The sequence below is a fragment of the Neolamprologus brichardi genome, chromosome 18 (genome assembly GCF_056152115.1).
Source record: "Neolamprologus brichardi isolate AB-2024 chromosome 18, ASM5615211v1, whole genome shotgun sequence".
Taxonomy (NCBI): Eukaryota; Metazoa; Chordata; class Actinopteri; order Cichliformes; family Cichlidae; genus Neolamprologus; species Neolamprologus brichardi.
Genome location: NC_142121.1, coordinates 11,403,748 through 11,417,531, shown reverse-complemented (window position 1 = coordinate 11,417,531; position 13,784 = coordinate 11,403,748). Strand labels below are relative to the sequence as shown.

Here is a 13,784-nt window from a genome sequence, read left to right as displayed (position 1 = left end):
TTATGACTCTCCAGCCTCTTACATCGATCCAGACAGGCATCGACCTCACACCATAAACACACAGACAGGGCTTTGCATTCACAGCTCTGCTCGTCTGCCTGGAGCAGCGACTGAATTGTCTCCAGAAAGCACCACCTCACTTCTTGAGGGGTGGTGTTGGAGTCTATGTGTGTTTAAATAAAGCGTGTGAGCTCAGTAGGTGTCATAGGCTAAATGTAGGTGGGTATCAGTAGGTGTGTGTGATCTGGTGTGCAGTGTTTGCATGCAAAGAGGTATGAGGTAACGGCACAACCTGAACTATACATGTAGAGCTTGTCTTGTGGTTGAAGACGTGCGTGCATTTTTTATGTGTGTGTGTGTGTGCACCTGTCACCTGTGAACAAACAGCCCGAGCTCTTCTCCTCATTAGGCGTCTTCAGCACCTCTGCAGAGACGTACATCTTCCCTGTGGAGCGCACACACTTACACGCAGCTTTATTCACTTATATACACACTCTCGTGTGCTCGCTCACGCTCGTTTGTGTTTTCATGCTGACAGTTAAAAAGCCACTGCAGCATATTTCGCTCATCATCACTTACTTGTATGCATCCGTGTCTCGAGCATCTACAGCTTTGTGTTAAATCCCCCCCGCACACTTCTCGCTCTTAAGTTCATTCAGATCGGTCCAGTTGGTCCGTTTTTCACGCCGAGCTTCCATTAAGAAGTCGTATCCTACAGACAAACTCACCGACTGCAGCGCAGTGTGAAATAGATTTGCTTTCAGAGGCTGGTAAACAAGTGATTATTTTTACCCTCGGCTGCCATTTGTCCTTTTTTAATATCGTCTCCTCGTATTTGGAGATGAAAATTGCACGTGCATGAAGTCGATGGTTTATTTTTGTTGATGCAGGTTTTAGGGCAGCAACGAGTTTGAGGATCAGATTTCAGGATTTAAAGATTAAGATATGATAATATAGTCTGTTAAAAAGGTTTCTGCAGTGTTCACAGAGAGAAGGCACTAAAACCTCAAATAAAATACATTTGTTTTGTCACATTTAATACAAACATGTTCAAAATAATGGATTTCTTTCTGTATTCAGTGGGCATTGACATTTTATTGTGTTTTATGTTAGCAGTGTGGGGACATCTCATTGACATAATGCTTTCCCTAGCCACTTACCCTAACCGTAATCATCAAAAATGAATGCCTAACCCTAAACCTAACCATAACCTAATTGTAACTCTGTCACTAAAACCACATTTTGAGTCTCAAAAATGCCTTCAAACTTGTGGGGACCGGGATTTTGGTCCCACAAATATAGTAAACTTCCAATTTTTGGTCCCCACAAAGATCTTAATACCCGTCCACATATACACACACACACACAGTCATTTCACTTATGAATGCGTTTCACAGATTTTACAGGCTTAACTTGAAGGTCAAAATATTACAGTCAGTGCTTTCCTGGAAAAACAAGAGTCAGGTGCTGCTATAGCTTACCTGGTTGAGCAGGTGACCCACATACACGGAGGCGGAGAGGCTGCAGGGGCCAGGGTTTGATTTTGCCTCAGACCGTTTCCTGCATGCGTGTCCCCCTTGTTCCCTCCCTTGTGTCTAATTCAATAAATGCTAAAAACAAAAGAGTGAACAGACAAGAAAATACAGCATATTCTTCAGAGGCAGAGTCAGGGTTTCATATCAGGGAGTGATGCGTTTCCTGCTGGATAGCAGGGTTAAGCTGGGCATACACTGTGCGATTTTTTCAGTCGCGTTATTCAGCTTCTGCTCAAACTGCACGATTGACTCGCAGGGGTTAGAAGTTCATAGGTCACGATGCAGGGTCTCACACTATACGGCCCAATGCTCTGATGCGACCTGAGTGCTCACACTGTGCGTCCAGAAAATGAAGGTTATAACAGAAATTCTGTCGCTCGCTCTCCCTCTCTGTCTTTCACACCACCGCCATCAACTTTGCTAAATCTCTCATGAAAAACATTGATCAGGCAGCTGTGTAGATCCAACTATTTTCACGGTTGTTGTGGTTGTGATAATTTTGTGAGGCCACATGGAAAAGGCTCGGATGAGCTTGCCATAGTTCTACAAGTTGTGCCTCCATCACTTGTGTCCAGATCACACGCTGCACTGCCGTGCTACTCCGTCTTTTTCGCTGACATTTGTGTTTACGCGTGCGCAGTGTGAGAAGTTGCGCTGACAGCCTCACGACGGTTGCGAGGGTTTGAAATCCTCGCGACCAATCGATTGATGATCGGGAGCTGGTCGTGAGGTGTTAATCGCTTCTCGTTACCCCACGTATACTACACGATGCATGACGCACGATGAAGGCCAAAAACGGTCGCACGACTCAAAAATCGGCTCAAAATGGGCCAAAAAATGCACAGTGTGAGCCCAGCATTATGTCTATACAGGATCACAGGTGCTTGCAGTAAAAATGAAGTAGATGATTTAATGTCAGCATGGCCTGTTATGTAATTTTGCAACACATACATTTCAACTTTCTGTTTTGTTACACACAAACTAGAAGCATAAGTTGAATTCAAGAAGTTTCTTTTATGATGTGAAATGTATGAATGGGAGACATTAAGGGGGCACATAGAGGCTTTTCCCCCATGCAGCTCAGATGCTAATCACACTGAAGTTAATTGCCTTTATTCTGTTCACCACATGTGAATCAAACACTGATTACAGCAACAGGGTGCTGGCTTTTCAGTGCTGGGGTTGAACAACAAGTTGTTATCAAGTGGTTAGATCATTTCAAAACACTAAATCTTTTTTTTTCCTTGCAGTGACAAACTTCAACAATGGCTTGGAGGCCAGCTCAGACTCCGATGACGAGGACAAGCTACACATTGTGGAGGAGGACAGCCTGCAGGAGCCTGAGGTTACAGATGCTGATGGAACCACATCGCTGGACAGCCATGACCATGACGCCACCGTAACAGTATTACCCCACAACGGGTCCTGGAATGGAGGTGAGGCACGAGCCATGAGGAATGTGTGTTTAGCACGGTAACAGGTGCTTTTCAGGGTGTTTTCACACCTGCAGTGTTTAGTTTGTTTGAATCAAACTCGGGTGCGGACCAAAACAACTGCATCGAGACCTTTTGGAGGATGTGGCGGAGGATGTAGGTGTAGCGGTTCTTTAATAACGTGAATGTGATCTGAACCAGCTACCACATGTACGTCGCAAATTTAAGGTAAAAAACTTCCTGTAGCTTTGTATGCTTTGTTTTTTGGGATGCAGAAAGGTATTATATATCTGTACGGGCTAAAATAGCTCTAAAATTAATATTAATATAAGTTCTCCACCTTCTGTTTACTTTTGTTGCTCTGACCCCAGACACATCTGGCCAGTGAGCACTGAACATTCTCACGTGGTTTGTAGTGACGCATTTTTGTTTGCTTAGAGTTTATTTGGGTTTTAGAAGCCAAATGATGGGGAAAAGCTGGAAAAAAGTTATAAACTGACTATTAAACTATTAGTATGTAGGTGAGATTAAACACAGGTACCAGGTCCAAAGTGTTTCTAGGAGCCAATCTTGCCACTTAGCAGCCATCTTCAAAAACCTCCGATTAGATAATTTAGATAATACATTAAAAATCCTTTTATTTCATTGGTCACTGCATTTTATTTCAGTTCACTCTCTGATTGGCATTTCTTTCTCTCATAATTTCTCTGTTTATATTTATACATCTTAAGACTGATCTTATTATGTTTTAAACTGGGACAGTTTCCTGGGCATGCTTGCGCTTTCTTAGCATCTCATCCAGGAGATGCTCGCTACACCCACGGTCTTATACAAGCTGTTTCCACACAGATGTGTAGCACTTCACGGGAAATACGTTAGACGTTTACTCAGCTGTATCTTGGTAAGAGTAGTTCATGGTGGTTTCAGTATAATTCTCTGTAATTCATGCAGCCTTTCTGCAGAATTGAATCAACAAATCTTGACCCCAAATGCCTTGAAGTCAATTATCACACTGGAGGGTAACAGCCAGTATTTTTCACAAAAATGTCTTTAGGGCTGGCATGTGTAATTTGTCCTTATTGCTGTTGTAAGTGAAGCTTAAAAGGTGCATTAATACAGCAACGGGTCCGCTCAGTACTCATATTTATGTAATCAAGTGTTGGCTTCTGTGTTTCAGGAGATACTGTATATTAGCGCAGGTGGGGAGATTACCCACCCAACTGTTAGCAAGTAAATCCAAATCAGAGCAGCAGTAGCGTTATGTTCACTGACTTTGTTGTGGATCATTGTGGAGAAGAACTGTACTAACTTAAGCACATACGTAGTGCTTTTATTGAATTAAGTGATCTGAAGGGGGCACACACATGAACACAGGAACCAAGCAACCTGCATGCGGTGCTGGTGGGAGTAAAATCTGGAGGCATGAGTCAGCTGAACACGATCACAGCTCAGTGTGGCGTGCCTTTTTCAGATCAGGAGAGAAGTAAAGAGTAGTAAAGAGTAACCAGAAACCAAGAATTTATAGCAGCGAGAGAGAGGATGCAAATGAGGAAAGAGATATATAAATAAGGAGGGGAAGTAAGCTCGTCTGAGGAATAGACATGTTTCTGTAACGCCCTCATTAATCCTTAATCTAGCCGGCAGTCTTGCAGAGGTTTCTCTCTATAATCTCCAGTTCTCACATCCAGCAAACTTTAATAAATCCCATCTACTCCCGAACTGGCAAAGATTCCTTTTAATAATACAATGCTCTGCCTAAGGGCGGTTCTTTACATGCAGTTTATGCTGCATCTTCTGTGCTTGAACATTTTTGTCAGTGCTGTAATACTTAAAGCAACATCTTATTCCCACATTTTCTGTAACCTTTTGCTTTTTTGAAAACAATTTTAACCTCAAAAATTGGCCCTTTGCGTTTTAACATTTTCACTTATTAACTTGTTACGTATAATACAGATAAGTGGTATCCATTTCCATATGCTGCTTTACACACGGCATGCCGCATACTGTAAACACAGTAGATGCTCACGTGTGATTTCAGCTGAGATTAAAGTGACGGCTGGTGAAGTGAGACTCAGAGGGAAACTCTAACCCAGTCGGAGATTTTCAGAATGTTTTGCTACGCTGATAAAATGTGTTGATTGCAAGTAGATCAATTGTAAAAATGGTCAATGGTAAATGGCCTGCATTTGTATAGCGCTTTACTCAGTCCCTAAGGACCCCAAAGCGCTTTACACTACATTCAGTCATTCACCCATTCACACACACATTCACACACTGGCAATGGCAAGCTACGTTGTAGCCACAGCTGCCCTGGGGCGCACTGACAGAGGCGAGGCTGCCGGACACTGGCGCCACTGGGCCCTCCGACCACCACCAGTAGACAAACATGGGGTTAGTATCTTGCCCAAGGATATTTGGCATGCAGCCAACCAATGTGGTAATAATATTAGGGATGAGTATTCAGATGTTTAATCAGTCATTTCTTGAAGAAAGTCTGCTGTATTTCAAGCTTTGCACATCAACTTGTTCTTTGCTTTAGCATCTAAAATGTGGAAAATACCTAAAAAAAAAAAAACCCTACAAGGGTTTTTAGGTCTAACGGCCCATCTAGTGAGTTGTGAGAATTTCCAAAATAATCTAGGGAGCTTGGAAAGAAAAGCAACTGGACTGGAGTGTGATGTGTGTTTGTATGTATCTTAATGTAATTAACTAACAGAAGTTCAAAGCAACAAGCAACTATATATAAAATATAAACTTTACCGCTCTGTGCATTCAATCACAAGATTAAAATTTCCTGCAGCATTATTCTCTTGTGTTGTTTGGAACTGTGTTGGGTTTTTCTGTTTCTGTTTTTTATTTTCTTTATAGATCTAATAATGTCTCTGATTGGAGTTGGTGGCACTCGGGGATATTTTTTTGCAGAAGGATCATATGACCTGTGAAATGCCCCATTTTATGTGAGCACGCACAGCGCCTGAAGCAGAAAGTCCGGTTTAGAAAAGGATGTTAAAAACCACCACCGTCATACCCATTATCTCCAACTGGGGTTTCAAGTTTTGTAATGCAGCAAAGGGAAAGAAAACCTGGTTATGTTGAGCTTTGTTCATAGAATACCCCTCAGAACAGCAACTGAGCTCTAAAAAAGTGTTTTATGGAGCACAGGCTCACCGGGACCAAGTGTTGCTAGTGTTGCTGATTGTTACAAGCCACACATCCTCTGCAATTCCTACAAGAATAGCAGCAGCACAAACAAGGAGCTGTGTTGAAGAAGGTTTTGACAGTACAAAAATTGGGTGTGCGTTTATGTTATATATTGCCTATTTACTGTATGGATGAATTTTTATTCATGTTGGAAATGTACTGGCACATTTTCAACCATTTTCTAGTAGTACTAACAAAGAAGATCCTTACTTACTAACCTTTGTGCCATCTCATTTTGACAGATGCAAAATAAATTCTGTCAGTGTGTATTTAATGCTTTATTTAGCTTAAGCGATCAAATCTTGAAATCTGAGCAGATTCGTGTATTTTTTGCTTGAAAACAGACTGCCTCCTTGGACTGCACCTTGAAATCAAATAGAAATGGTGCAAATATGCACCTGTAACTGCATACAGAGACCTTAAATGTTACACCTTGCGGTTTCGTAATTAGCCTTGGAGAGATACATTCGGTTGCATTTAACTTTTACGGACATAAGTGGATTTTTATGGTACCATTGTTTCTGATGGTATACAACCCACATGTATAAGCTAACCAATCAGCATGAGAGCCTGTGTTGCAGATCTGCATGCATTTGTCCTTCCTTTTTAAATCACAGAGCCTGTATCCACTAGGTATCCATCACACAATCTGATATGTTCAGATATTGAGGTTCTACTTCCAAGATTTCATTAGCACCATCTTGCAGTGTGACATGTAGAAAGACAGCCATATTGCTGATAGAGACCTGTTGTATAAGATTGTTTGTCTGTACATCTCATCTCTCTCTTTGATCGGATTAGTTCATCCTCCTCCGAGCCTCGGGGAACGCCTGTTCGCCCGCCACAGCCAGATGTTCTGCTCTTTCTGTCTCGCACTTGTAGGTCGGCCTGTATAACACCACATCCTAAAGGCTAATCTAACTATGACACACACACACATCCACCAACACATCCACTCTCTCCTCCCTCTGAATCGAATTTCTCCCTCTCTATCCCTCTTTGATAAAACACAGAGACAAGCTTCATCATCATTCCTTGTCATCTTTCTCCTCTGACTGGTGTCTGACTGCTTATCTGTTCTCCAAACAATAAGTGCTCACTGATGGGTGACGTGCCAGAAACATCTTGAATTTCTTTCTGGTGACAAAATGTACATTAAAATGTAAAAAAAGAGCATTTTTTAAATATCCTTTCATGTCATCACTGTGTGTCTATAAATTAGATAAACACTAGACGCAGTGTAAGTGAAAGCCCCGCCCACTGGAGGGGAAAAGAGTTGTTAACAGATATGCTGCAGAGTGCTAAAATACTAATAACATGTTTCAAGGTGGCTCAAAATATTAGTGACGTTCACATATTAGGCTACGTTCACACTGCAGGCGAAAGCGTATCAAATCCGACTTTTTTGACCCTATGCGACCCATACCCGATCATGGTATGACAGTTTGAACACCACAAATCCAATATTTTCTAATATCACTTTCGTATGTGGTACTGAATCCGATACATATCCGATGTTTTAGAAAGCGACTGCTGTTTGAACGGTCATGTCACATTAAATCCGTCTTTTACGTCACTGGCACAAGACAGACGCCAATTATCAACGCCGGAGAAGACATCGCGAACGCTTCCTGGCCATCCAGTGAAACTGTTGGGAAGACAATGTTGGAGAAATGTGAACATTTTATTTGTACTGTATAATCTGCAGATTCTGACAGAAATTTCCAACTATCCTTTGAAGCACCGCTCCTCTCTAAAACAGCAATAAGGATCATTATTAGGTTATCTACATTATTATGTAAATAACAAAATAACTTAAAGCAAAAATTGGGAAACGTAAAGTCCGAAGTCTTTATATTAAGGCCATCAGTCAAACAATACTGTTTGCTCTGGGTCTAAACAGCGCGTTGTGTGTGACGTCTTCTTTTGCGCATGCGGGCCGCTTTGAGCGTTCACACTAGAGCGCGTTTGCTGTCACATTTTATTTGTAGTGTGAACGAGCAGACAACAAATCGGATTTGATCAAAAAAATTGTAATTGACCATTAAGACCTGCAGTGTGAACGTAGCCTTAGATTTGTCAGTGACAACATTTAGCTTAAGCTAAATAGACAGTCAGGATCTCAGTGTTTTCCTGTTCTTCCTGCTGATGTGTCACACCTTTCAGTCAGGACTGCTGGAGTAAAGGAAGAATTTTCTTTCTTAATTATATTTTGAAGTATGAATCTGTTCCTTCCACATGCATACGAGGACAGCATGAGGCAAGGAGAGATCAGCAAGACCCGCACAGTACAGAGGATATGACAGTAGTGACAACAGACATTAACCATGTCAGATACAGCATAAAAAGAAGAGTTGCGATGGTGGTGGGTTGCTAAGTGGCTTGCAGATGCATAGCAAATGTGGGCAGGCAACAACGCCACGTTCCCTATGTCAGACTTTAACAGGCTCTGTCTGTAGGCTCTTGCAGTTGACCCTTTGCTGCATTAATATTAATTAGGAAAGACCAAATTATATAATCACCTCATTCTAATTTAAATATTGTGCTCATTTACATAAATGAATAATTGATTGAATATTATAAAATCAGCTTATCACTTCAGTTCTACAGTGCTATTTCTATAATTCAAACGACATAAAAACAAGACATTTGGTTTATATATTAGTGGAATAACAGCTTAATGAGTTCCCTCATTAACACTGCTGAGATGGTGTGTGACTGTGTGGAGTTGAGTCAGCTGAACTGCTTGTTGTTTCCCTTTGCAGACAGGGTTTTTGTGCGCCGCACGTCCGCTGGGAACCGCGGAACAGGTTTAGTCATATCAGATGATTCACATCTGATGCAGTCAACAGTTTTGGACCTAAAGTTGCTCATCCATCCACTTCCTGCCGTCCTTCTTCCTACTCCGAAGTTCTGAAGTTTCACCAGCTGCAGGAAGCGCAGACAGAAATAGACTTTCTAGAGACTTTGTGTTTATTTTATTTTTTTAATTGGTTTCCACTCCACATTCAGGCAGCATGGCAAAGCTCTTTAAAACTCTTTAAACCTCAGGATACCCCGAAGTAAGTAAGTTTGCAGGATCAGCGCTTACCCGTGCTCGCACACTTTCAAAAACATACCTCAGGATCCAAACAAAACAGCAAAGGTGTCACAAGCTTTAACGAGCAGAAGCAGAACCAACTCTGCATTCAACAGCCGAAGTTGATTGGCTTGTGTTTACGCCGATTCTCAATGCCCTTTTAATCCTCGATTCCTCTCAAACAGCTCAGCCTACGCAAGCATCTGCCTTCATCTCGACAGCAGTTAGTTACAGCCAAGCAGGAAATACTAAAACCATGGAGACGGCGAGAATGTGACACTCAGAGATATTGCTCTCAAGGCTTGTTTCATTGTTCCTGAATAAAGCCTTACATGGTGTGAGCAGTGCTCATGAGTGCTGCTCACACCATGCTTTATTTCTCTCCCTCTTTCTCTCAGCTCTATCCTTTCTCCTCTGTACTCACTACTTTTCTGCAGTCACTGATCCCTTCTCATTTCTTTGTATTTTTCTGCCAGGCTTTCGTCTTGCTTTCTCTTGCTTTTGTTTCCCTTCTTCTTCGGCTGAGCATCCAACTACAGATATTGTAGGAAAGCCTCCCCACAGTGTTTGAAGTGATAGGTGGTGCTCTGACTTTGGATATTATTAATTATCCATGGAGGTTTTCCTACGCTTGTTGTTGTTCAGTAAAGCTCAACTTTTTGGGACAAGCTAAAACTTCTAAGCCTTATTCTCACAATAAACTAGCACGTCAGGTGAAATAATACATTCACTTATTAGCCTGACATCACAATAGTACATATGATTGTACACCCAGACTACATAGCAAAGGTTTAATAGGTTTGGACTGTTCTTATACAGCAGTTTTCCACTCAAATACTACTACAAGTCACGTTTATGCAGGTCTGAATGTTTACTGTCTATCTAACTGTCACACATATACTCAGACAGCCCACTCTACCACCTGATCTGCAGCCTGTATATTTATTTAAACAGGTCTGCATCAAATATTCACAGTAGTGCGGGGTTTGATTGGTATTTTAGAGGGCTTTACAGAGAATAATGATGGAAATACATGTGATACTGTTACCACTGGGCCTGACTTTAAAATTTCCAGGCATACACATTTGTGTTCATGATCACCAGCTTTGACTGTGAGCACAGAAGCAGCACACACCTTTGTATTCAAAGCTTCTGTTTGAAAAGGGCAGCCAATCAGAGTGATTTAATTTATTTATTAATTTCTGGTAATAAAAAGGTGTGTTTGGTTAGCTAAAGCGACTTTTTTTTAAATACCTAGATTTGTACACTTTTCTTAATAAAATCGAACTTTTTTCATAGCTTTAGATAAACACTTTGGTTAAAGATTGCAATGTGAGAAAAACATGCAGCGCTGAGCAGAGAGAGACTTCATTTATTGACTGAATGGTCTGTTTTTTTCACCTTTGACCGGTCCTGTCAGGTGCCTTTTTGTTGTAATAAGGTAGGATGGTGAACTTGTATATGTAGTTATGCACTAGTTCTCTTGACTTTACAGTAAGAAGAGTTTTTAAATAGAATAAATGTGCCATTAACAATTACATTTTATATCTTAAAAATGCTCAGTTTGCAAAACCTTGACAGTTTAAACAAGGAAAGCATCAGCAGAGGTGGTGATAGTAGTAATAGTAGTAGTATGTTCTTTGGGGTCTTTCATCTAAAACTAGTCTTGATATAAAAGTATAATATAACGGATTGAATTGACTCGTGCTTTCACGGCAGTACCTGTTATTTTTCAACTGCACCTGCGATAGAAAGCAGCCTGTTCACTCCTTTAGAAAAACATTAACAAACCAGGAAGGAGTTACATATTTAGTGTGTGCAGAGGAGCTCTGACGGTGTTGGAGGGAAGTCATGGAAAAGTCATGAAATGTTGCAGCGCTGTAAGGCCACGGTGGGAACCCTTCAAAGCCTTCGCGTGATATTTTTGGATAGTCTGACTTTGAGTCCTTTCTTTCCTCCCCGTCTGAGGCGAAAGGAGAAAGAACGGAGAGCAGCTGGTGTTGAATTGGTCCTCTGGTGAGAGATTAGTGTGCGCTACTCCCCCTGCAGTCTAGGCCGCACTGCAGCTCCAATCCATCCTGCCTTATAAATTCACCACGGACTCACAGTGACAGGTTCTGGCAAGGTATACGAGTGCTGTGTGCAGAGAGTGCATGTGCCTGTGAATAACTCGGCTGGCGTAAGTATGCAAGTGTATGTGTGTGTTTGCGTGTGTGCGAACCACATGATTTCCTGTTTTCATTCCATTCTGATATTCCACATGTGTGTGTTGCAGGGTCCTGGTTGTCATTACAGCATGTATGTTTTTTTGTGAGGCATGTGAAGTGTAATTGTAGAGTGTGGTGGGAAAATATGCAGAGAGGTGTATCAAGTGAGGGGGGGATTGGAAGGAAGGGGTGATGGAGGGAAATAAAGTAAGTGAAGGAGGGACGAAGATGAAGTTAGATTAAAGAAATGGTGGGGAGGGGAGAGATTGAGGAAGCAAGCAGTCGGTAAGGTGGTTGAAGAGAAGGAAGAGGAAGAGACAAAGACAGAAAGGGAGAGGAGGAAGCTCATTTAAAAAGAAAACATGACAGCAATGCAGCCAAGTGTAGTGAGCTGAAAATAGAACATGTTTGTTTCTTCTCTTATGAATGGCAAACGAACAAAGAATAGTATTGCAGCTTAAACCTTTTTAATCCATAAACATGTATCTGTTAATCAAGTAGTCGTTTAACAGAAAGTGACATCCTTTCTCAATTAAATCTTTAAGACCTGCAACTTTCTGCAGCTTAGGGACAGTTGGAAATAATCTTATCGTGCCTGTAAAGTTCTCTAAATAATGACTTTAGTAAATAAGTAGTCTCAGCTTGCTAAACCTGCCATTTTCCAAGCTGTTGTTCGCTTACTCTTTAGCAGGGTCTTTATTTTTGGTAACCTCTGCAAAACGGTTTCAGCCAGAGCCAAATGAAAGTACCCAACACTGCACTGCATTTTGTTAACTACCGCCATGAATAGGGGTTTTGTGGAGTTCAGCATAGAGAGATATATTTGTTCATCAAATGATTGGAAATAAGATTCTGCCACATATGTAATCAGACTTGTTGCCTCTGTGGCAGGTGGACACATGCTTACATGCATAAGAACGATGCACAAGTCGTTTATGGAAGCTGTGACACTTTTGACTGTTTAATAGTTGAACAATTAGAAAACTGTGAATTGCATCTGATGAATACGGCACATTAATCCGGCAGGAACTCGTCAGCTGTTGCAGTCAACCTTGACACAGTATTATAGTAAAAGCCCCCAAAATCATCATGGAAATGGCTTAATGGAGCTGCTTTGTGTAACTAGAAGTATTTATGTTTAAAATCAGAGTCAGAGTCAACCTGTGTCCTTGATTTTACTGACACAAAGGTCTGCAGTCAGTCAAGGTCAGCATTTTCACATTCATCTCTGCACTTTCCTAAATGGAGACTGTTTTCAAAGAGCTCAGCTTTCAAATGCCAGGGGGCCAAAATGTGTTTTTAGCTTGCTTAGTGAGGGCATATTCTAGAACGGATATAAGAGACTCCTCTGCTCTGCTCTTCTTGAAGTCTTTTTCATGTTTTCCTTTTAGTTGAGGTTCCTTCTTTTTCGAGGAGTGAAGTTTTTCCCTTTTTTCATCGAAGAGTTTAAAGACAGACGGTGCTGAATGCTGTACATGTTAGTGAGCTACATAAATAAACTGAAGGAAGGACTAAGATAAGGAGAAAACGACGATATAAGAGGCTATAAGAGAAAGGAATGAGCAAAGAGAGGTGGGGAAGGAAGCTTGAAGGGTAGATGAGCGAGTCTCAGAGGGGGAAAAGAGATTTGGAAAGCTTTTGGATGAGATCATGGGAAGTAAAGATCTGTGTGTTTAATATGAGGCTTAACAGGGCTCGGCCTGGGCCCGCCTATTCTTTATAAAGGCGTACACACACACAGTTCAGCATAGACCCCTCCTTTCTTTTTCTTTTTATGACTGGTTCTGTGATTGCAGATCCTGCTGACTACACGCACACACAGCTGCACCTGTCCCTGACACGGCTCAGCAGGAAGAGGCGTGGCCTTTCCTGCTGATTCTGCCTGCATTTAAAATACTTGAGCACCATGACAACACTGGTCACAGTTTCACCTCACTGCTTTCTCTTATCAGTGTTTTTATACTCAGAAAGTGAAGTAAGCGCTCTGCCTAAGTTCCTCTTCTACACTTGTTATGATATTTGCACTTAGCACAGCATCCGATCTGATCAAGGGAAGAGCGGCAAGAGTCTTTGTCTCAGAGGGATGAAATCCTGCTTAGAGCAATATGCACACAAAAAATGCTGTAACTGCAAAAAAAATCAAGAATAAAACCCTGACTGAACTCTAAAATAAAGAAAATCACTGTATACTGTACAGTATATACTATGCATCCATTTACCAGTGCACTGCTCAAAGGAATATTCAGCCACACACATTCATGCATTTGTATCTTGCCTAAAGTTATTCTACCTGCTGACTGTAGAAGTCAGGAATCAAACAACTGGCTAT

General features: G+C 41.4%; 1 protein-coding gene across 2 annotated transcripts in view; it reads left to right on the top strand.

The window, feature by feature from the left end:
• Positions 1-13,784, top strand: part of LOC102798007 (zinc finger E-box-binding homeobox 1-like) — a 75,387-nt gene that overhangs the window by 46,275 nt on the left and 15,328 nt on the right. For both annotated transcript variants that reach the window (XM_006807766.2, XM_006807767.3), the window contains exon 2: positions 2,786-2,971. In XM_006807766.2, coding sequence (XP_006807829.2) covers positions 2,786-2,971 — 186 coding nt within the window. The remainder of the gene's footprint in view (positions 1-2,785; positions 2,972-13,784) is intronic.